Below are 22,690 nucleotides of genomic sequence, written 5' to 3'. Positions count from 1 at the left end.
TCTCATTTTGCGTGAGAGAGAAATATAGGCGGCGCCAGTGGCATTGTTAATTATAAATTATTTTGGCAAATGGAATCTAAACTATATCATTTACAGAAATTATTAAAGTTTTTTAGTTTTGATTTTTAATTCTAAATTATACAAAATAAAATTATTGAATATTTTTTTAATATTTTAAATGAAATTTTAGGTAAAACAATATTTTATGACACTGAACTTACCAAATACTCGACGTTTTCTTTATTTTTCTACAAAAATAAACTAAGTATAAAAAATTATTCAAAAAATCTCATTTATAATTTTTACAGCTTCTAAAAATGGAATTTTTCTTGATATAACTTATTTGTTAAAAAATTATCAGATGTCTCTCAATTTTAGCATCATAATGTTTTTCTTATTTTCAAAAAACCAGAGTAGTAAAATATAAAAATTTTTTAGCAATTTAACTGTCTAAATTATTTAAATACTTATATTACTATTAAATAAAATCATAGGAACTACTTTTTTTAGTTATTACTAAAACTACTTTGTAAAGTAAAACTTAATTAAAAATAAAAGATAAATTTTATTAATTTTTATTTATTCATAAGATGGAAAATTCGATAAGAAAGATTCAAATATTGAATTTATAAATTTTTATTATAATCAAATATTAATATTTGACATAAAAAAATGACAAATTACTTCTTCTTGGACACACCAACAGTACGACCACGTCGACCAGTTGTCTTGGTGTGTTGACCACGGACACGGAGACCCCAGAAATGACGAAGACCACGGTGAGCGCGGATCTTCTTCATGCGTTCCAAATCTTCACGCAATTTAGAGTCCAAGTTGGAACTGGTGAGCTATGAAAAAAATGACAATAAAAAATTAGTAATTTTCCTCGGCATTGATGAAGTTAAAAATAAAATTTCAAGTTAATTAATATTAATATATATGTTAATATTAATATTAATGTTGCATGCTGATCTAAGTCACAAGTTACTCAAATAAATGGTTAGATATTCAAGTTAACTAAAATGCAGTTTATCTAGCACAGATTACCAACCAAATAGATTAATTAAAATAAAACCAACTGGTCGTGTATCTGTGCAGTAGATTAGATTATTTATTTATATAAACAATTAATACCTGGGAGTATTTTCCGTCAATAATATCCTTTTGTCTGTTGAGGAACCAGTCTGGTATTTTGTATTGTCTGGGGTTGGTCATGATGGTGACGATTTTTTCAACCTGTCAATAAAAAGAAAAAAGTTATTGTTGGGCTTATATTGATTTAGCGTTTAATGAAATTTGTGATTAAATTAAAAAATTTACCTCCTCTTCGGTACATTCTCCAGCACGCTTGGTTAAATCGATATCTGCCTTCTTGCATACAATGTTGGCGTAACGTCTTCCAACTCCTTTGATGCTGGTCAACGCGAACATGATGTTCCGGTTACCATCAATGTTCGTACCAACGATACGAAGGATGTGCTGGAATTTCTCTGGGATAATGAGCGACTGAAATCATTGAAAATTTTAATTAATCATCCATTTTTTAATAGTCTTAAATTAAATATATCGGAGCACTAAAGTTATAAAAATTAATTTTATGAAACAAAATAAATATTATTATTAATAATAATAATAGTAACAATCATATTGTTATTAACAATAATAGTAACAATCATAAGCTCATGACTTTATCCGCGAAATCATAACCTCAAAGACGCATGCTGCCGTAAATTAACTCTTTGCAGTTTAAAGACAAATGAGAAATTGAAAATAATCAATTCAATTTGTTAGTCAAAAAATTAGGTTTGATAATATGCAATTTTTTGGTGAAAAATACTAAAGATTTAATTGATATTAATTATTTTTATTTAACAATAAAATATGGCCTACCATGTTGAGCGACGTCAGTGTAAAAGAGGCTGATTTACATGTGTCCGTATTTACCTCACTATTCAACGGCTCTTAGAGAAACTTCAGCACCATCTTCTGGTAGAGTTTATAATTGCAGGTATTGGAGAGGAAACACACGACCTCTGAATGATCCGCGGGGGTTGATGAAATTAAAAATCAATTGATAAAATAAAAAAAAAAAAAAAACAAATTAAAAATTGATGAGTTACATTTAAATAGATAAATTATTTATTTAATTTCAAAATAAATTTATTTTACTTGCAAATAAAAAATATATAAGGTAAAAAACCCAGTTATTGACACTTAGTTCTTTGACACTTGCAATTTTATTCTAATAAAAAAAATAAAATGTTCTCAAAAAACTAATTATCTTAAAATTTATAATTCAAAAATTATATTTATTAATTCATCAGATTTAATTTCTTTTTTTTAATTAAAATAAAATTGCAAGTGTCAATAATTGAGTCTTTTACTTTATATTATGAATTTAAACTTTTTAAACATAAATAAATAAATAATAATACCGGTATTTATCAAAATTATATTTTTTTCAATAAAATAATTTATTTATCAAATATAATATTTTTATTTTCCTGATTTAACTATCAAATATTTTAAAAATATATTACTAAGTATTTAATTTTTGTACTTTAATAATTAAAATTGTTTTTAAAGTTATTAAAAAAAAATTACTTATTACTAAATTAAAAAAAGAAATTAGAGTTATTTAATAAAAGAACAAATTAATTTAGAATGGAAACTTAAATTTTATTTTTGAAAAAAAAATACAATCATTTAAAGAACAAGAGTCTCCTGGAGTTTCATCTGCTTCTTGCATTTAGCTTTAATCTGAGCAGCGATGCGGTCAAGATCACGACGTCCTTGGCTGGTGAGTTTGCGACCACCCAAAGGAGTCTTCTCGATGAGCTTAAGCTGCTCCAAGCTCTGGAGAGCTTTGCGAGCGATACCTCCAGCAGATTCGCAGAAGTGGCTCGGGTGGGTTCCGTTGCGCTTGCGGCCACCGAAGATTTTTCTGACAGCACCAACTCCAACGGGGCTGCGGAAGTAGATGTGACGGATCAACGCCGCGCATCTTGTGTAGTACCAGTCCGGGTCATAGGGCGCCAATTCCTTGTGTCGGCCTGTCTTGACAATGTCTACCCAGTCAGGAACGCGCAATTTACCAGTCCTGGAGTAAAAATTTTCATCAGTCAATTGTAATTAAATATTTTTTTACATAAAAAATTCCGAATACTGTGCAACAGCACGAGTAAAAGTTAGGTTATAAAATGAAACTTACTTTTTTAGGAAAAAGGCGATACCTCTGACGGCTTTGTCCTGAGGAACGTCTTTTAAATTTACTGACGGCATCTGTAATTATTATAATTAATTATTAAAATTTATTTCATTATTATTTTATAGGGATAAATAAATACTATTCTGCCATTTATCACGTGTGAAAGTCACGGGTATTGTTTTAGAGTTTTAAGGATAAGTAAAAAGTAAAATTAGAGTTTTTAATATTTTAAATGAAAGATAAAATAATTAAAAAAATATTTGTTATGTTTATTATTATTTTATTTGTTATTTATTTAATAAAAGAGATTAATAAATACGGATCTAACGAACCTTGAAGGCGATTCTAACCAAAAGAATCTGAAAAAGAATGTTTTTAGTCAAGTTAGTATACACTAGCCATTTATATAGTTAGTTTAATTTTACTATAGTAAAATAAACGTCGGTAATATAAATTTCTTCTTTCCGGAGGGTGGCCATTATTAAATTCAAATTTATAAACAATAAATTATTTTTGAAATAAAGGTAATTAATAATTAATAATTAGAAGACTAAAAAATGAAATTGACTTTCTCTTATAGTTTTATTAAACTAGTTTTTCTGTAAATAAATATTTACGGAGTAATTTTATTGTAATGCGGGAAATTTTGTGATTTTTTTTTAGTTTACCGTGAATTTAACAGCATGCAGATGTCTACAGCCACTCCAAATGAAAAAAAAACTCAGTGCGCGGAACACAATCAAATGGGTTATGTCACTAATTAGTTAAGTAGCATGTAATAAAATTGTAATTAAAAAAAAAAGGTAATTATAAAGAGAATACCAAAGTGACAATGTACACATTCGATGCGCAGCATATCTTTGGAAAAATATTTAGCCGTTGTACAGCTATAACATTGCCAAAAATTAATTTATCGCGGTCTCAAAAGGTAAATATCAATGTGTCAGTAGGTTAAAGTTCATTTATTTATCTACCGACATACATTATTTATTAAACAGTGTATAATTATTTCATAAGACTATCTAATATTGCAGATACTGATAATATGCTTGACGGGAGGGACGCTGCTGCTAGGAAGCCTAGCTAAATATTTGAAACGGCGGCGGCGACCGCCTTACCCTCATATTCGCCGGCCGACTATTCGACCGCGATTTATAAACTCCAAAGGATCTAATTTCGGTAATTAATTGCAGTGATATTATATTTCAAAGAGGAGTTGATATTATTAATTATTATTGAATGTTTAGATGCTGTTTCTCAAGTGTCATGGGCTAAAAGAAGTGAAGCTAGTACGAGAAGTCATATAAGCGATCGGGCATCTCTTGTTTCGTCGATTCCAGGAGGTCCGGAGGGTGATGTTAAATTAACTCCACAACAGTATGGCGTTCTTGGTGAGTGTTTTATTTTTTTTATGTTTAATAATTATTTTGGAGTTGAAATTAGAGATGTAAAGTTTGTTTACTAAGCGGCCAGTTATACGTTTAGGTAAATAGAATTTTTTAGTTTTTAATTTCATATTTTATAAACAATATTTTCTTTTCAAAATGTCTAAGAAGTATTTGATTAAAGTTTTCATTTTTTAATTTCTTTAAAGTGATAAAATTTTTTAACTTTAATTACTTGATTATTAATTTTTCAAATTTTTATGTATAAAAAAATTATTAATTTATATTTTTAAAGTTTTTATTTTTAAATTTCTTTAAACTGATAAGATTTTTAAACTTTAATTATTTATCAATTTTTCAAATTTTTTTGTATAAAAAAAAAAAATGATTAATTCATATTTTTGAAAATTACTAAAGTAAGATTGCATAAATATTTTTTTTTATGTATTTTTCAAAGAAAGAATTTTAATTACACAATTAAAGGAACAAGCATTTTTTACCGGTCATTAAACGTAAGGAATTTGCTGGGATATGTGAAAAATAATATACTTGCTAGTAGCACAGAAAAGCTTTATTTTTTAAATAACATAATTATTAAATATGAATAAGTTTATTCTGTTCGAAGCCCAAATAATGTTCTGATCTAATTCAAGAACAAATTTATCGATTGATCTAAATCGCAATAAATTTATTGCCAATATAATTATAATCAATCAATTAATTTTAATCAATAAAATAATGAATGCAAAAATCCGTATACTAAGTACCAATTATTGCTTGCAATTGGGCTAACTGATATGAAACTTTGATTGGGAAAATGATAAATTAATAGTTAAAAATATAATAAATAAAAACCGAGAGCATTAAATTAATAATAGTTTGTGCGAGGTAACTTCTAATATAATGATCATTTAAAATATATATATATATATATATATATAAATATAAATATAAATCTATAGGAATTTAGTAACCAAAATACTAAAATATAAGAAAAATATTTGCTATCCATTAAATAATTAATAATAATTAATAACAAAAACATCAATAAGATGATTAATAATAATAACTAATTAAAGTAAAGCAACGAATAATATTAAATATTAACTCGAATAATTAGGAACGCTATAAAGTAATAAGCCCTTATTATCTGCACGATCCTTACACGCTACTCATTTACTTAAAAATATTACAAACATCATCATTATCATAATCATCAATTGTATCCCGGTCTCAAAAATATATTAATGTAGCTGCATATAAATTTATCTACGCATCTACCTCTCTTTACTTATGTCCATCATTTAAATTACTCCTATCATTACAATTTAATCATCATCATATCTTTGAATATACAATTTATATTATCAATTATCAATAATTATTACACGCAGAAATAATTTAAATACTGCGTCTATTTAAAAAGCCTTCTTTGTATTTTTATAATTCATAATTATAGTTTATAATCGCAATTATTTTCATTTTTAAATATATTTAGACATTTATTTATCCCTTATTAATTATTAATAATTTATAATTTATAATTAAACAAGGAATCAGCTACTGAGTTTTTTTTTTATTAATCATTGGACTGTGGACTTTTTTTTTCTCTTTAACGTTTGTGTGAGTTCCGTTAACAATATTTTAATTAGTATAGAATATACATATACTTAATATTCTTGGCTTATATTTGCTTGTACTCGAAGTTCAATAAGACTAGTTTATAATAATAATAATTTATAATATATATATATTCATATAATTTTTTAGTTTCTTTTATCTTAAAATGCTACATTGTCAAGAAGGCGTTGGTTATTTAAAACGTGCAGTAAATTTCATGCACAATGTCTCAAACTCACAAGCTTTCTCTTTTTTATTATTTAGTAGTTTTTTGTTTTGTCAAAGGCAAGCATATAAGTTGTGGTCAATAACGCGTTTAAGTCTCGATGTAAATACCAAAAAAAACTATTAAAAAATATACACTAATAATAATAATAATAATAAAAATACTAACTAAAGACAATAAACTTTACGAGCGTTTTTTTTTTTAACTAAAAAAAACTTATAATTCTTATTCATATTTTAACTTGTGGTAACTTTTGTTTCTCGAGTATTTAAAAGCGTTATCGCACAAAGATTGTGAGAATAACAATTAAATATTAATAATCTTACATTCCCTCATTTTTATGAAATTTACTTCCAACGGAATATTTTTTCTACTCATAATAATAATCTTACATAACTAAATCAATTGTAATAGTTTTCTAATAACAAAAATCAATATTTATATATTTAAATTCAAATATATATATATATAATATAAATAAATATAAATATACACTTCACGTGATCCTGTACAGACTTACAAAGACGGACGTTAATAATAACGTAATACTTGATTTAAATACATTAGAGAATCCCGTAACAGCGCCTGGTTCTTGGTTCTTCAGCAATTCAGGCCCACCATCATCGTTCTGCATACTGGAGTCGCTCTTCCTCGGTGGAATTATTGAGTTTTCATCATCTTCGCTCTTGATTGACATATCAGGAGTGGTCTCCAAGGACGTCTCGCTGTTTTTGGTGGTGCTAGTAACCGCGCTGCTACTGCTGAAGGTGCTGGCCTTCAAAGTAGTAGTGGTTCCACGTGTCGTCGGAGGGGCCAAGGTCGTAGGCACGATACTAAAATTGCTTATGAAATATATCGGACTAAACACCGGAGTTATATCACGCATTGTTTCTTCTCTACGCATTCCAACGATATCTCGCGATCTCTGCTGGCCGTCCTCGTAATGTGAATTAAGTTCGCCAGTGTATGGTACTTCCATATCCATATAATTAGCCTTGAGTGTTACGTTAACTGCTGTTCCGGGTTCGAGATTGATCTCCACGCTGTAAACATAACATTTTATATTACACACGTGACTCACCATCATCATTATTTATAAATGCTCGTTAAAATATTTATTCATTATTTATTACTCTAAATTACATTATTGATTAATTAATCTATATTATTAAGAGAACTATTGACATAGTTCCCGATGTTACACTCATCAAGACCTTTCATTTGAGTATCCACATCAATTTTTGATATATATATATATATATGAAAATGTATGTGGGTACTGAAATGAAAGCTCTTGATAAGCGTAACATCATGATGAGCTTATATCTTTAAAAACGTCAATAGTTAAAAAAGTACAGTTCAATTTAAGATAATTAAGAAACTACCTTGTATCTCGTGAACTATTGATATTTTTAAAGATATAAGCTCATCCCGATGTTACACTCATCAAGACCTTTCATTTGAGTACCCACAACATTTTTTCATATATTTATATATATTATATATATGTATATATGAAAAATATATGAAAATGCATGTGGGTACTCAAATGAAAGCTCTTGATGAGTGTATCATTGGGATGAGCTTATATCTTTAAAAATGTCAATATTTAAGAAATTACAGTGCAATTTAACAAAATTCATTATTTAATAAAGCAAAATTTTGTTTACTTTTAGTTCACAGGTCACGGCAGTCACATAGTGACTGCAAGGTTACTAGTTATATTTATTTTTATAAATGTAATATATTTATGTGCAATACGTACGTGTACAAGTCAGAGCGTTCGGATTTTTCTTCCATTCCCCAGGCAATGCTTGGAAGCCTGGAACCATTGACAAGCATGATAGAGGTATTGAGAGCCTTAATCATAGCGTGACCCTGTCCCCAGTAACTGGAGTAATTGTAGATGTATCCAAACGCCTCTGCTAACTTGGCTGGCTCATCGCGTGAATTAATTATTGTTGCTTCGCCCAGTATCTTCGGTTCATTTTTAATAACATGCTTACGACGAAGATTCAGCTTGACAGACCTCAAGTCGTAGTAAAGCGGCTCTGTCTCGACAAGGACCTCGCCTTTTGATTTTGAACCAGTTTCGCCGTTCTGTTGATGGCAGAGATTAAAAAATAAATAGAGGAATAAAAATGAGAACAATGAATCATAAATATCGCATTATACTCAGCGATGAATCACGCTGAGAATGAATGAATAAAAACATAAAATAAAATGAAAATATAATAATAAATTGGTAGTATAACTGACGGCTTTAACGTAGGTGATTGTCCCGAGTTTATCCTTGTGATCAAGCGTTCCAATGTAGTGGGTGTAACTTGGCGAGACGCTATCATTCTTGGCCTCTTCTTCTTCCTCATCATCTTCGGCGGAAACAACGTGTCGAGCTACGAACATCGTGTCCGCGGCAACAGCACCCGTTGGAATTTTGTGGAACTTGTCCCAAGGGATCCAACTCAGTCGCGCTGAATTCTCCACATTTTCAAGCAATTCATAACGCTCATAAGAATGAAAATTGCCTAGTAATGTAACGGTGCATCGATTTTGTCCTTGAATCTGGCTCCCGGCTACCCATATGCCACCGTGATAGACACGGCACACAAACATTGCCCGTTCTTTGGTCATGGGATCTTGACCATTTGTCTCAACTGCAAAGCAAAATCATTACTTGTTAATTGTTAAGACTTTTTACGCTGCTAAGAATAACTGCTGGAGTTTAAGTGTAAAAAGTTGTTATGTACAGCGTAATAAGTAAAAAGTATTATTCCACGCGGTAATTACATCGTTAAATATCGTGCTTTTTATAATTTAAAGTGGAATTTATAATTTCTACGTTAGAAAATTATGCAAAAAAAAAATAATTTTTATCTAAAGAATATTTTTTAGATAAAAATTTTTAAGTCAATAAAAAATTGTGATAAAAATTAATATTTAATATCTAAAATTCTCTTGAATAAAATTTTTTTTCCACGCAATTAAGATAACTTAATTAATTAATAAAATAACGGTGTAAATTATAAATACCGTTTGGTACACGTTGAAAACCACCAATAACAATCTCTTTTGATGGGTCATAATGATTTACCGGAAGCCAATTAAGCGTACTGGATGTTACGTATTGCTGTAGTTTAGAATAAATGTGGACACTGTTGTCACCGTTCGAAAACGTGACGACAGACAGTATTAATAAGAGCACGACGCTCCGATTACAAGTGCTTGACATCATCTGAAACAAACAAAATAATAACATTATCATTTTATTAAATTAAAACTGATAAATTTAATTAAAACCAACTAAAATTATATATTAATTTTCATTTTACTTGTAGGCCTATTTATAAGCCACAGTCACCGCAAGTAAATCTCGCAATCCCAGCAAATTATTAATTTTTAGCCAGATAAGTTGAAACAAGATCTGAAACTAGCTGCTGACTAGACAGCCATTCAAGACGATGACTATCAAGAGTATTTGATTGTTCAGAACTGACAATTTAAGCTTAAGAACACCAAAAATGAAATTTTGAACCCACCGGAAACGGAAACGGAAGAAGATTTACTGATTTGAACGTAAACTATTCTCACAGTCACGGAACACGGTGCAGTGTAACGGTGCCGAGTTCCGCGGTACCATTAACGGCCGGCCACTTGTACTACCAATGATGATGATAATAATTATAATTGTATTAAATTCTTTGGTTATAGGTACTGCGAATGGAAGAATAGCTTTACTTATACGTATCAAGCAGCAAGCACTGCATTAGACACAATACTGGTTGGTGTAACTGGTTAGCTTTGTTGTGCTGAGAAACCTTGACCGAGTATTGGAGCCGTAGAGATACGGAGCGCATTTGGTATTGATATTGGTATCAGGAAAAGCTCTAAGAGGCTCTGCAATTGACGCAATCGTGTTTAATCGACCGATGACCCGTGACCACTCGGCACCAGGCACTAGTTACTCGGCGCCGTTCCACATCCTGGTTACGTACCTGGTTCTCAGCAAAAAGGATCACCGTGTGTTGTGTATTACTATTCTATGATAGCCAGTGAGTAGTGCAGAGTATAGTCTGGAAAGCAAAGTATGCTTAACACACAACAAGAAATACGAGGAAAATAAATCCCCGAGATCGCCGCGGGCAATAAATCCACTGAGAAAAGATAATAATCAATGTCTTGATTTTTTTTCTAAAAACTCCTGGGTATCTTTTTATAAATAAATTTAATTTAATATAATATAAAGGAAGAAATGAAGAAAGATAATAGACTAAAGTCACTCAAGAGTTTAAATTGAAAACAAACAGAGATTATTGCTTTTGATAATACATTTATGTATATTTTTATCTTCACGGTAATGATCATGCCGGTGGTATCGCACCTGCATTAACATGAATTACCATTATAGTCTAATGGGACATAAAAAATGATTAGCAATGCTAAGTCTGAGGGTAATCACCTCGACTGCGATGCATTAAAGCATTGACTGGAAAAATAACCAGGAGTTGAGCCAAATCGAACGAAATAAAAAATCTGCTTTACGGAAATGAAACAAGTGCAATAAACGAACAAGTACGTCGACTATGCCAAAAGGAATATCGATTCTCTGGTCCTATGACCATGCAGTTAACGTTGCCATGATAACAACTGCATACAGTTTATACATTATTATATCTTGCATATTATATCAAGTTAGAGTTTGGGTTGTTGTATTTAATATCGAGGCGCCATGTTTTTAAACAGTGGATCAACTAGATGACGACAACTGTTGCTATTCATTGATGATTGGTACAGAGGCCGGTTTCCTCTTCCATTTGTCTACCCAATTCCCTCGGCGTCTGTGTATGTCTGCTCTTCTACATTCTACATACGCCTGTCTGCTGCACAGTAAATACAATATATACTGTGTATGTATATATTACTATATTAATATATGTAGTTTGTATCTCTGATTCTATGGCTCGGACGTTTCAATCTCAGAGCCCCCATTGTTTCCAATCACCAATCAATTAACTTACGGGCTATTGCACCATCACTATTATAATTGGACAGATTATCTTACATTGAGATTCACATTATCATTCATCTATAACTGTAATGCTTTCTTCTTTCTCTCTCTCAATATTTTTATTTATATTTATAATATTATATGTTATGTATTATGCATTATCCATATTATCTCTTCAGTTAATGCTAATCGTAAATTATTACCCGCAATTATAATAAACTTGTGAATAAGACAGTTATACTCGCAATACCCATTGTGCAATTAAGATTTCATTATATTTTTAAATGTATAATAATTATTAAATATTTATTGAGGCATAAACAAACCTGATAAATATTATCTGATAATAATAATGCCTTTAACAAGAAATTCATTACCAACTTTCGATTTTTTTGGTCTTGATAAAAAAAAATTTTTATCATTTTTTTAAAATTTTTCTTTTTAAATCATTTTTTTTTTAATTTCATCATTATTTTTTTTTTCTCCTTTGCTTTAATTATTTTTAATATTAAATAGAATTTTATTTTTTTTTCTCACTAATTAATCTAACGACAAAAATACTTGATATAATAAGGACATCAAAGCGACTTTGAAATTTAATAATAATAATAATAATTAATTAATTAATGGTATATTGCGTGATTTAGATGAGAATCGTCAGCAGGTTGCTGACGCTTGACCTATCTCTGTAATTGACATTGAGCTGTGATGAGTTAACGAGCACTTTTACACGGGTCATACAGAATTACTTTATACGCATTTTATAATAATAAAGTCTAGTCCAGGGGTCGACTGTGATGCATGCTCTATGTAGGCGTTACCTTACGCTCATGCTACTCTTGCATGGGTAGGAGACTCCATTAGATCTATAATAACAATAATTACAACGATAATAATTATAATTACGTTATAAGTGATCTATGAATACACTATTTTAGTGGTAGACTCGGTAAAGTTAACCGAGGAAATTTATTTAAGTTTTTAAATTCTGTGTCAGACTCTCATTAGGCTCCATCGGGTTCAATCAATTTATCCTCGAGCGTGTGTCCTATTCTAGAAGCCTCTTCCCTCGTCATCTAATATACTTCCGTTTAATTTTCAGCTAATGTACTTTGCAGTAAAGTGAACTGATGTGTGCCGGGCTGTGTAGCGGTAATGTAATTTAATGTTCGATGCATACACAGCTCCCTGTGGAAAATAACGTTCAAGTTAAATCAACTAATACGACTTTGGAGTTGATAAACAAAATATAGAACAAAATAAAAATAAAATTAAATAAAATAAACTATTAGAACGATTGCAGGCCGCAATGAATAGAACGTGACTTTAAGAATTTTTGATATCCGGTTAATCGAGCGGCATCCTAGCTATGTTTTACTATCGATCCTTCCGCAAACGTCGGTAGCTAGAGAGGGGAAATGGAACTCAACTCCCGAGGGGCTGGAAACTCAACCTCAATTTCCCCTCGGCACCTATCTACGTCCCTTGCACCTCAAGGTCAGGCCCTGGCAATCAAAACCCCCAGAATTTAAACCTCCTGCTGCTATGCTGTTATGCCAGTTTATGTAGCCTTTACCGTATGCTACACTTTTGTGGAAAAAAAACTATCACAGGTGCGCGCGCTCACGAACACGCTCAAGTACCTTTTTTTTTATTTTTTTGTAGCCAACTAAATTCCCAAGCTGATTGCGCAACACTTGTTTTTCGCATCCATTTATCCTAGAAATGCCGGGAGAGAAATATCTATAAACATATATATATATTAAATATGATAGATAATTGGAATTTGAGATTCTGTGTCAGTCGTTCTACACCAATGAATATAAATACCGGAATTGTAAGATATTATTGAGTTAGGGCTCTCCGCTCTGACGAAACCCTGAGAGTGTATCATATACAATATTATTATTAATAATTATATATCGAAATTGATATCTCCATATTCCATAAATATATATTAAAACACCAAGTACTGGTTTTTTCTTCGCAATAATCAGCAACAGAGATTTAATAAAATTCAAAGCCGGCTTGTTTTTTTTTCTTAAATTAAATTAATGATGAATAGTCCTAAAAAAAAAAATAAATTTAATTGCCAAGAAGTGATGACGCTCTTCTTGAGTCACTAGTTCTTAAAAGGAATTTATTAACACCATAATAAATATATTTTTTCGCTTTCTTTCTACCCTTAATTCCATTCAATTGACTTAGTCACTGGTCTCTGAAATTCCCCAACCATAACTTTGCTTATTCCGTCATCGTAAATCTACAATACTATTATACATGTAGTTCCATATATTATATTCATACACACATGTATATATAATATAAAATATCTACAGTATAAGTATAATAGTTTAAGTTATAATCTTATAACAGCAAGAATAAAGATCCAGGCTTAAATAATTCTTCTATTCTCACTTTTACTAGCTTCTTATCCTTATTATTGAATATAATAAACAAAAGAATAATAATAATTCAGCACTAAATATTCCATGTCACGTTCGTCGAGTCTAAATCCACAGCTTTCTTCATAATTCATAACCGTAATTTATTTTTCATGATTTTAAATCCTGCAACACACAATTGACATATTTAGATTTTATTTTCAGATACTTACAAAGAATTTTTAGTTGAATTATTTTCACAAAAATAAACACCAGCAAGCGTTGACTTTTTCGCATTAAAATCTCCAATTAAAACTTCTCACACTTGCACCACGCCGGTAACAACTTTTCACAAACTCTTCAAGCACTAAGTCAGCAACTCAGCAATTACCCTGTTTTTTTATTGAACAACAAACAAAAATAATTATGGCTGCTATAATAATAATAATAACAACAACTGAAACTACAATTATAAATTATATTACTACAATAAAAGAAAAGCTTGCTTTTAAATTAATACAATAATTGGAAAACGTGCGCGCGAATAAGCCGAACGAACGCGACTGACGCGAGAAGAGTTTTCGGTGCGTACTCCTGCCAGTCCTGCCGGTTCTATTCGTCGGTGACCGTTATCTTTCCCTTTCTTCAGTGGAACCAAGCTCAGCTCCCTACTCTGCACTAGCTAGAGTATCCACTCTCTTTCTTCGTCTTGATCATTGTCATCTAGGCGCCGGGTTTGATTTTCTCGCTCTGAGCTTGCTGAATGATCCTCTGTAAGCTGCGCTGAGAAATATGGAGGATATTTGTGTATGTATATTATATGTAATATTTACTGTAATAATATAATATGTACTGTTCTGCGTGTTCTCAATGACACAACCGAAGCAAGACGGAGTAGACCAACAGCGAGCCTAAAACCCGGTGTTGTTTTCTTCTTGGTCTGTCTTTTTTTATCTGCGTACAAACATCAAGAGAGAAAGTGTAAATGCGTATTATATGCAAACTCAATGTAAGATATACGACATATATGTATGTTATGTATATGATATTATATTGTATTATATGTACACACACAGGAGGAATGGACGTAAAACTGGTAACTGCTGGTGTTGGATTGAACGCACCGATGCGCGCGTTTCGCTTGGCGCGAGCGCGCGAGGGGATGTTTTAAGAGGGGTCGAGTCTGCGCTTTTTCCCTAACATTATATTATTTATATGTGTAGAAGTATATCTGTAAATGTGTGCTCTATGTGTTGTCTATTCAATATCGACCCCTCTGGGCCCCATTCGATGACACATCCGCCAATGCGAATTTTTAAAAGCATTACGTCACATGCGTGTTATTGACGCCGGCTAACAGTCAACATTCTGCTTGGATTTTATTTTATTTATCTTCGCTTCTCGGTACAGAGCAGTGTCTTAATCAACTATTCTTGATAACTTGATTATGCCTTGGAAATAATTATATTTTATTAATATCACTTCCTACTTTCTAGATGGAAAAATATTCAAGATGGTAATTTGCTATTACTGTCTAAATTATTTTAATTAAATGACAGCTGACAGTTTTCCGGACTTTTTAAATAAATTTTTAAAATGTTGAAAAAAATTTTATATTTAGAAAATTAAGAAACTATAAAATAAAGTTAGCCGACATTTTTAATTTTTTGATTTATTAAATAAAAATTGTAAATATTTTATAAAAATTGCACTTCAAATTTTAAAGTTTTTTATAAAAGAAATTTTTTTAATCTTTTTGTAATCATTTTTTCAATAAAAAAAACTTTTAGATGTCGGCTAACTTAATTTTCGTAACTATAAATGATACTGAAAAATTAATAGACAAATTAAATTATTTTTGCTTTTGCAAAAATTTTATTTTTATGTAAAAAAATATTTGACAAAAAATTCTACATGTAAAACATTAAAAAAATTACAACTGTGAATTCTTAAAAATATTTTTTTAAAACTAATTTATTTATCAGATAAAATTAAAAATATTTTTTTTTATCAAATATCAATTATATTAATTTACTTTATCGTTATGGTAATTACAAAGTATAAAATTTAATATATTTATATTTATAACTATACTTTCATTGATAAAATTTTTTAATATGTTGTAAGTATTTATTTATTTTTATTACTTCAGGAGAAATTAAAATAATTATAATCTTATCTAAATAACTTCTAAAAATGAATATAAATATATTGATGTATACATTAGGGTTGGTCAAAGAAATTATTTTTTCATGAACTACAAACTGTACTCCATGGTTAAACAAACAATAATATTATTTTTCAAGCTATCCTAGCATGCAAACATAAAAAATAAAATAAAAACTAAAATATTTTTGTTTCAACTGACATTTAAAGTTTTACAGTTATATATTATATAATATACTCAGAAGAGTTTTTGTCCATTGCGCGGAGTTTTACGATCGTTATAAAATTTGTTGATTTACTTAAATTAAATTGTTTTTACACTTAGGATACTAAAGTAAAACAAATTACATACTGCAGCAAAAATAATTCATTCAAAATTGATTTTGACAGTATTGTAAATCAATAAATTAATATATAGTCGTAAAAGAAAGTTATATAATCTATAAATACATTCATGTCAATTATCCGTCCGAAACTTTGTAAACATAATCACTTCTAGAAAATATCATTAAACTGTCTGATTTTTTTATGAGATTATTTCTGATAAAAAAAAAAGACTTAATTTAAAAAAAAATTTTTTTTTGAATGAATTAAAATTAAGATGAAGCTTTTTAAAATAATTTTTTATGACATTAAATTTAGCAGTCACTTGACCATTTTTTTATTTTTTTTAACAAACAAATTTCTTCCAAAAGATTATTAAAAAAAAATTGCATTTTTTATTTTTTAAAATTTCTTCATGTGAATTTTTTTTTTAAAGTGTTTTTTGCAATAATTTATTTGTTAAAAAAATTCTAAAAATTATTAAATATCTGCTAAATTAATTCTCATTAATTTTCTTGGTTAAAAAATTTTTTTCTTGAATTAAATTGATTTTATTTTAATATAAAAAAATCATTGAAACTTTTTAAAATTTATTTTTATTAAAAATAAAATAATTATTATTACTGTTCATTAAATATCTATGAGCGCAAAAGACTTAACATGTAAGAACATAAATACTAATACCATTCTGACAACAATTGTATTAAGCCGTATTGTTGCGACTATTGAACACAACATAGTAAAAGGTTTTCTCTCTATTTTCCGCAGGATTGGAAGCGCTGGAGAAGGCTCTATATTGTTGGGAGGACGCTCTCACGGCATTTAGTTGCACCCTTGGAAATAATGCGCTTGCATTGCCTTCAAAAGCCGACGCGGCTTTTACACACGATGTCCAGGAACTTCTCGATCTGGGATACCAAATGCAGAGCACCGCTGAGCTACTGTTCATTGACCAGGTTCAACATCTTGATATTATTATCCAAAGATCCTAATAATACAATCAAACAAAAATTACTGAGCAAATAAAGTAGAAAAGAAAAGTTTGCCATCGATGAAATAATTCATGATGCTGTCCCCGTTATTTGATGAGTCGTAATGGCATTTTGTCACTATAATTCCATTGGCACATTGTGTCAGGGACAAATCAATTCAATTGGGTTTCACTGTTTACATAAAATAAAACATGACACCATCCTTTTATTTAAATGTACTTACTTATGTGTGCAAATGTAAATATGTATTCATGTGTGTATATTTGTTTAGCACTCGGTACTCTTTTGCAACGAAGATGAAGGAAGTGAAGCGAGTAACCGGCGTGCGTCAACCGCACGTTCATATGGACGGGAAAAAGATAAAGCGGAAGCCGCATCGTCTCCAGAGTCCTTTGCGTCTGCTAAAGATGGGGTAAATTCATTTTATTTTAATTATTATCAATAATTACAATCATTACATACAATTAAAATGATTTTAAAATCAACAGACATCTCAAAATTTTTTTATCTTTAATTTTTATTCTTTTTAATAATTTTTTATTACAAATTAATTTATTAAAAATTTGCATTTGTAATTTTTTTTTTTATTTTTTAATAAAAATTTTTTTTTTATAATAAATCTATTAAAGAAAAAAAAAATTGCATGTAGAATTTTTTAATTAATTTTTTTTTTTTATAACAAATTTATTAAAGAAAAAAAAATTTGCATTTGTAATTCTTTTAAATTTTTAGATGTAAGATTTTTTAATTAAATTTTTTCATAATAATTTTACTATGAAAATTCAAAAAATTGACAGATCAATTGATAGTCTATTAATTTCACTATTATATGATTACATAAAAAAAATCAAATTAAGAGTCAAATACTCCGTGAATAATTAAATTAAAATTTATTCCTCTAAATCTCGGAAAGGACTCATTGTAATTTCTATTTTCAGGTAGCGGACCTCAGAGAATTCGAGGAGTTCTTCGAATTTTTCCCACACTTAGAGCAACAAAAATTGTATCACGCCGCGTTGAAGGAGCACGAGGACAAAGGCATTCAGTGCAGGTAAACATATATCTTCTATGTAAGTGGGTCACATCTGAGTGTCCTTCAATCTCATCACTGATTTTTTATCCTTCAGTACAATGTACAATACTTGGATATATAGTACACTGTAATATGCATAATATATATAATATATAATAATACTAAACAGGCGGCTTCACACGGAGTTAGTCAAGTGCGGCTCGGATGTCGAGTACGTGGCTAAGGTTCACTGTTTACGTCAGGCATACTCCAGACTCTTTACTTTGCCTGGAGCCGCGACCTGGATTGCAGACATTGGCCGTCAGGTCATCAGCGACTTGATTGTCTACGCCGATAGGGTTTGTATTGTTAAATATTTTTATTCTGCTATAACTCTTTTTAATTTAGTCTGTGGAGGCTGAAAATAAATAAATGTTGAAGGATATTAAAAAAATATAAAATAAATAAATATTTATTGCAGGATCCTGAAGAGTATTTAGTACACTATGAGAATATGCTTGAATTTTTGGGCGACCCAAGCAATCACAAAATCATGCATGAAGAATTAAATGCTCGAGGTGTCAAATGTATCAATTTTTACGACATTGTAATTGACTTTATTCTTTTGGACTCTTTTGATGAAGTCGACAAACCACCGTCTTCTATCAAGGCTATTTTACAAAACCGATGGATTTCTGCAAGCTTCAGAAAAACCGTAAGTGAATATGTCTATTGAATTTTTTTGGGTAGTTATTAAGGTGTGCCAAAATTCAACTTCCGTGATGGACCTCTTAAAATTGGAATTTTGAGTTCCGCTTTTAACAGGAGTTGTGTTTGGGAATTTCCTGAGATATTTTGAGGGTAAGAGATTTATTTGATTCTCATAGAATTTTTTAACAGGAGTTTTGTTATGAAAATTAAATTAGCCGACATTTGAAAATTTTTATAATTTATTTTATTGAAAAATAATTTTTAAAAATTAAAACAAAAATTTTCACATGTAGAAAATTTTAAAAATTATACGTAGAATTTTTCATAAATAGTTTTTCGTTCTAATTTTTAATTAATAAAAAAATCAAAAATTGATTTAATTTTCATAGTTTTGTTTAGGCATTTTTGCTGAAATTTGAAAATTTCAAAATTTCGCCAAACAAAACTCCTGTTAAAAAATTCTATGAAAATTAAATAAATTTCTTACCCTCAAAATATCTCAGGAAATGCCCAAACACAACTCCTGTTAAAAGCGGAACACAAAATTCCAATTTTAAGATGACACTGAAGTTAGCAGACGTCTAATAATTTTTGATTTTTTTTATTAATTAAATTACAACTAAAAAGATATTTATAAAAAATTGCACTTAAAGTTTTTCAATTTTTTTTCATGTGAATTTTTTTTTTTAAATTGTTTAATTGAAATTTTTTCAATAGTCGGCTTACTTCATTTTCATATTTTAAAAGGTCCATCACGGAAGTTGAATTTTGGCACACCCTAGTAGTTATATGGATTTAAATTTCTAATTTTTGAATAAAAATTAATTTACAGGCGGTGGGTACTGCAGTGTGGTCAATTTTGGCCAGCAAGCGCCAGATGTTGAAATACAACAAAGGATTCCTAACACATTTCTACTTTATATCGGAGCAAGTGTCTCCCGTGCTGGTTTGGGGCTTCTTAGGGCCAGAAGGTTCTCTACGCTCAACATGTCAGTACTTCAGAGATCAAGTTGTCGAGTTTCTCGTGGATATTTTTAATTTTTTCAAAGTACGCTACACAAATATTGACGATCTGGCAGAAGATATATGGCGGGAGATGCGAATACGAGTGGAGAATATTAATCAAAGACTAGCACTTGAAGGTTGTTGATCAATGAATATTATTATTTTGAAGATTTATAAATAGTCTATCTATGAGGAATCTCACAAGTAGGATTTGTAATTTAATATTAATAACGCAGTACTGCCATTTGGTATCCGTATTTTACGAGAGATTTATAGGATAGTATATTATTAATTTATATTTAATTGCGCAGCTGTAAATGTTTCAATAATTTTTATTTATTTGACACTCACTTTACTACTTTTATTAAGTACAAGATTTTATGTGCTCAGTAATTTAAGCATTTATCTTCGGTATTATACACAAATGTTTACAAATTTGTATATATCCATGTACAGTTTAGGAAATTATTTTTCGTTTTTATAAATATATATCACAAGGTGTATATAACAATTACCTAATCACTGTATTATTTTTGCCAATAAATTATATTTTTTTTTATTAATTTAATTCATTTTCAATAAGGATAATTCCAACAACACACACTTCAAAGTTTTACAGATTTATTTTAAACATTAAATTCATTATTTTTTTACTCTAAACGGTCTAATAATTAAATAATTATATAAAACACTTGTATTTTTTTTAAGACAATATTACAATAACAGACTTGAATTATCCTGATTGATTATTAATACTTAGTTAATTATAAATTTGATATTAATCTATCAACAAAATTTTGTAATAATTGAGCTACTGAAAGACAAAAAGTGAGTTAATACATTTCGTATTAAATATTTATTTCAATTAAAGCCTAAAAATTTTTACTTAACGCTCGAGTATTCAACAGTGAATATAAAATTATTATTAAAAAAATATTTCAGCTTATTTCAATATATATTAGTTCACTTTATTTCTTAACTCAATTAATCACTAAGAACAGCATCTCTCTCATCATCTGATTCATCGTTGCTATCATCAGCCGGTAGAATATTTAAGATATTATTCCGACGCTTATATTCTTCAATACTGTCCCACTCTATAAATAAAATTATAATTAATTATCAAATTATTCTCTAATGATACTAATAATAATAATGATAATATTATTATAAATGACTTTTGTTAAATTGCACTGTATTTTTTTAACTATTGACATTTTTAAAGATATAAGCTCATCCCAATGTTACACTCATCAAGACCTTTCATTTGAGTACCAACATGCATTTTCATATATTTTTCATATATACATATATATAATATATATAAATATATGAAAAATTGATGTGGGTACTCAAATGAAAGGTCTTGATGAATGTAACATCGAGATGAGCTTATATCTTTAAAAATGTCAATAATTAAGAAATTTCACTGTACTTTCTTAACTATTGACATTTTTTTAAGATATAAGCTCATCTCGATGTTACACTCATCAAAAGCTTTCATTTGGATACCCACATGCATTTTTGATATATTTTTCATATATACATATATATAGTATATATAAATATATATAAATATATGAAAAATTGATGTGGGTACTCTAATGAAAGGTCTCGATAAGTGTAAGATCGAGATGAGGTTATATCTTTAAAAATGTCAATAATTAAGAAATTGCATTGTACTTTCTTAACTATTGACATTTTTAAAGATATAAGCTCATCCCGATGTTACACTCATCGAGACCTTTCATTTGAGTACCCACATGCATTTTTGATAAATTTTTCATAAATACATATATATATATAAATATATAAAATATATGAAAAATTGATGTGGGTACTCAAATGAAAGGTCTCGATGAGTGTAACATCGTGATGAGCTTATATCTTCAAAAATGTTAATAGTTCACGAGATACAAGGTAATTTATTATTATTACATGAGATTATAATAATGATAATAATAATCTAAGTAGTAAATATTTATAACTGGATAATAACTCACCAGGAAGATTAACTCTTCTTAAAGTCCATACAGTTTCTTCGTATTTCTCTTTATCAATAGTAATCTGTGGATTTTTAAATTTACTTTCTTCTAATCTAGGCCACTTGAGAACTAAAAAAAAAAAAAAAAATTAAAGCAATTGATTAAATAAAAATAAAATTAATAAATCTATTGAATAAAAAAATCATACATTTAAAAGCTTTCGTCAATTTTATCCGAAGTTCTCTTCCAAGATTAACAACAATTGATTTTTCAGGAATTATCGCCCCAAATAAATACAAACATAAATAATAATTGTTGTTGTCGTTGTGAATGGTACTGAAATAATAAAATTTTACAATTAATATTTACAAAATAACAAAATACTTGTTGATTTATTTGAATATAAGCTTACCTGAACTTGAGACGTTCTAAATCAATGTCCAAGAAAAATTTATCAACATCAATTAACATGATTCTTAAAACAACAAAACCATCGTCTTGGTACCACAAAATTTTAGGAGTTAACGCTCGACTTTTTAGCGGCCAAGGATCCATAATTAATTAATTATATTTACAACTTTTATGAAAAATAAGTAGACTGCAACTAGATGCCGGTAAGCTCGTATCACCATTCGTAAATAAAGTGAGTGTCCAGAGAAAAACA

The 22,690-nt window shown here is 29.1% G+C and overlaps 5 protein-coding genes across 6 annotated transcripts; 1 reads left to right on the top strand and 4 right to left on the bottom strand.

The window, feature by feature from the left end:
* Nucleotides 1-620: 620 nt before the first annotated feature.
* LOC123272798 (40S ribosomal protein S18) lies at nt 621-2,039 on the bottom strand. Its single transcript, XM_044739793.1, has 4 exons — nt 1,891-2,039; nt 1,321-1,506; nt 1,135-1,236; nt 621-848 (listed from the first exon to the last, which is right to left on the bottom strand). The coding sequence occupies exons 1-4, from the start codon at nt 1,891-1,893 to the stop codon at nt 681-683; spliced, it is 459 nt and encodes a 152-aa protein (XP_044595728.1). The 5' UTR covers nt 1,894-2,039; the 3' UTR covers nt 621-680.
* A 619-nt stretch (nt 2,040-2,658) lies between these two features.
* Nucleotides 2,659-3,629, bottom strand: LOC123272844 (40S ribosomal protein S19a-like). Its single transcript, XM_044739854.1, has 3 exons — nt 3,541-3,629; nt 3,212-3,282; nt 2,659-3,100 (listed from the first exon to the last, which is right to left on the bottom strand). Exons 2-3 carry the CDS (start codon nt 3,280-3,282, stop codon nt 2,707-2,709), a joined length of 465 nt encoding a protein of 154 aa, XP_044595789.1. The 5' UTR covers nt 3,541-3,629; the 3' UTR covers nt 2,659-2,706.
* A 271-nt stretch (nt 3,630-3,900) lies between these two features.
* On the top strand, nt 3,901-20,555 carry LOC123272373 (mitoguardin). The gene is made up of 9 exons (XM_044739092.1): nt 3,901-4,136; nt 4,243-4,387; nt 4,456-4,599; nt 17,090-17,277; nt 17,585-17,725; nt 18,252-18,364; nt 18,516-18,684; nt 18,807-19,040; nt 19,869-20,555. Exons 1-9 carry the CDS (start codon nt 4,041-4,043, stop codon nt 20,184-20,186), a joined length of 1,548 nt encoding a protein of 515 aa, XP_044595027.1. The 5' UTR covers nt 3,901-4,040; the 3' UTR covers nt 20,187-20,555.
* Nucleotides 5,147-14,931, bottom strand: LOC123272375 (protein unzipped). Of its 2 annotated transcripts, none has more exons than XM_044739094.1 (5): nt 14,065-14,931; nt 9,473-9,674; nt 8,699-9,096; nt 8,205-8,539; nt 5,147-7,482 (listed from the first exon to the last, which is right to left on the bottom strand). In XM_044739094.1, the coding sequence occupies exons 2-5, from the start codon at nt 9,672-9,674 to the stop codon at nt 6,936-6,938; spliced, it is 1,482 nt and encodes a 493-aa protein (XP_044595029.1). In that variant the 5' UTR covers nt 14,065-14,931; the 3' UTR covers nt 5,147-6,935. The 2 variants fall into 2 exon arrangements, with proteins under 2 accessions (XP_044595029.1, XP_044595030.1); XM_044739095.1 differs by lacking the exon at nt 14,065-14,931 and adding an exon at nt 13,091-13,231.
* LOC123272382 lies at nt 20,356-22,677 on the bottom strand. Its single transcript, XM_044739119.1, has 4 exons — nt 22,439-22,677; nt 22,235-22,362; nt 22,045-22,155; nt 20,356-21,138 (listed from the first exon to the last, which is right to left on the bottom strand). The coding sequence occupies exons 1-4, from the start codon at nt 22,579-22,581 to the stop codon at nt 21,026-21,028; spliced, it is 495 nt and encodes a 164-aa protein (XP_044595054.1). The 5' UTR covers nt 22,582-22,677; the 3' UTR covers nt 20,356-21,025.
* Nucleotides 22,678-22,690: the final 13 nt, after the last annotated feature.

Source organism: Cotesia glomerata, linkage group LG10 (genome assembly GCF_020080835.1).
Source record: "Cotesia glomerata isolate CgM1 linkage group LG10, MPM_Cglom_v2.3, whole genome shotgun sequence".
Lineage (NCBI taxonomy): Eukaryota > Metazoa > Arthropoda > Insecta > Hymenoptera > Braconidae > Cotesia > Cotesia glomerata.
This window is presented reverse-complemented; position numbering and strand designations above follow the sequence as displayed.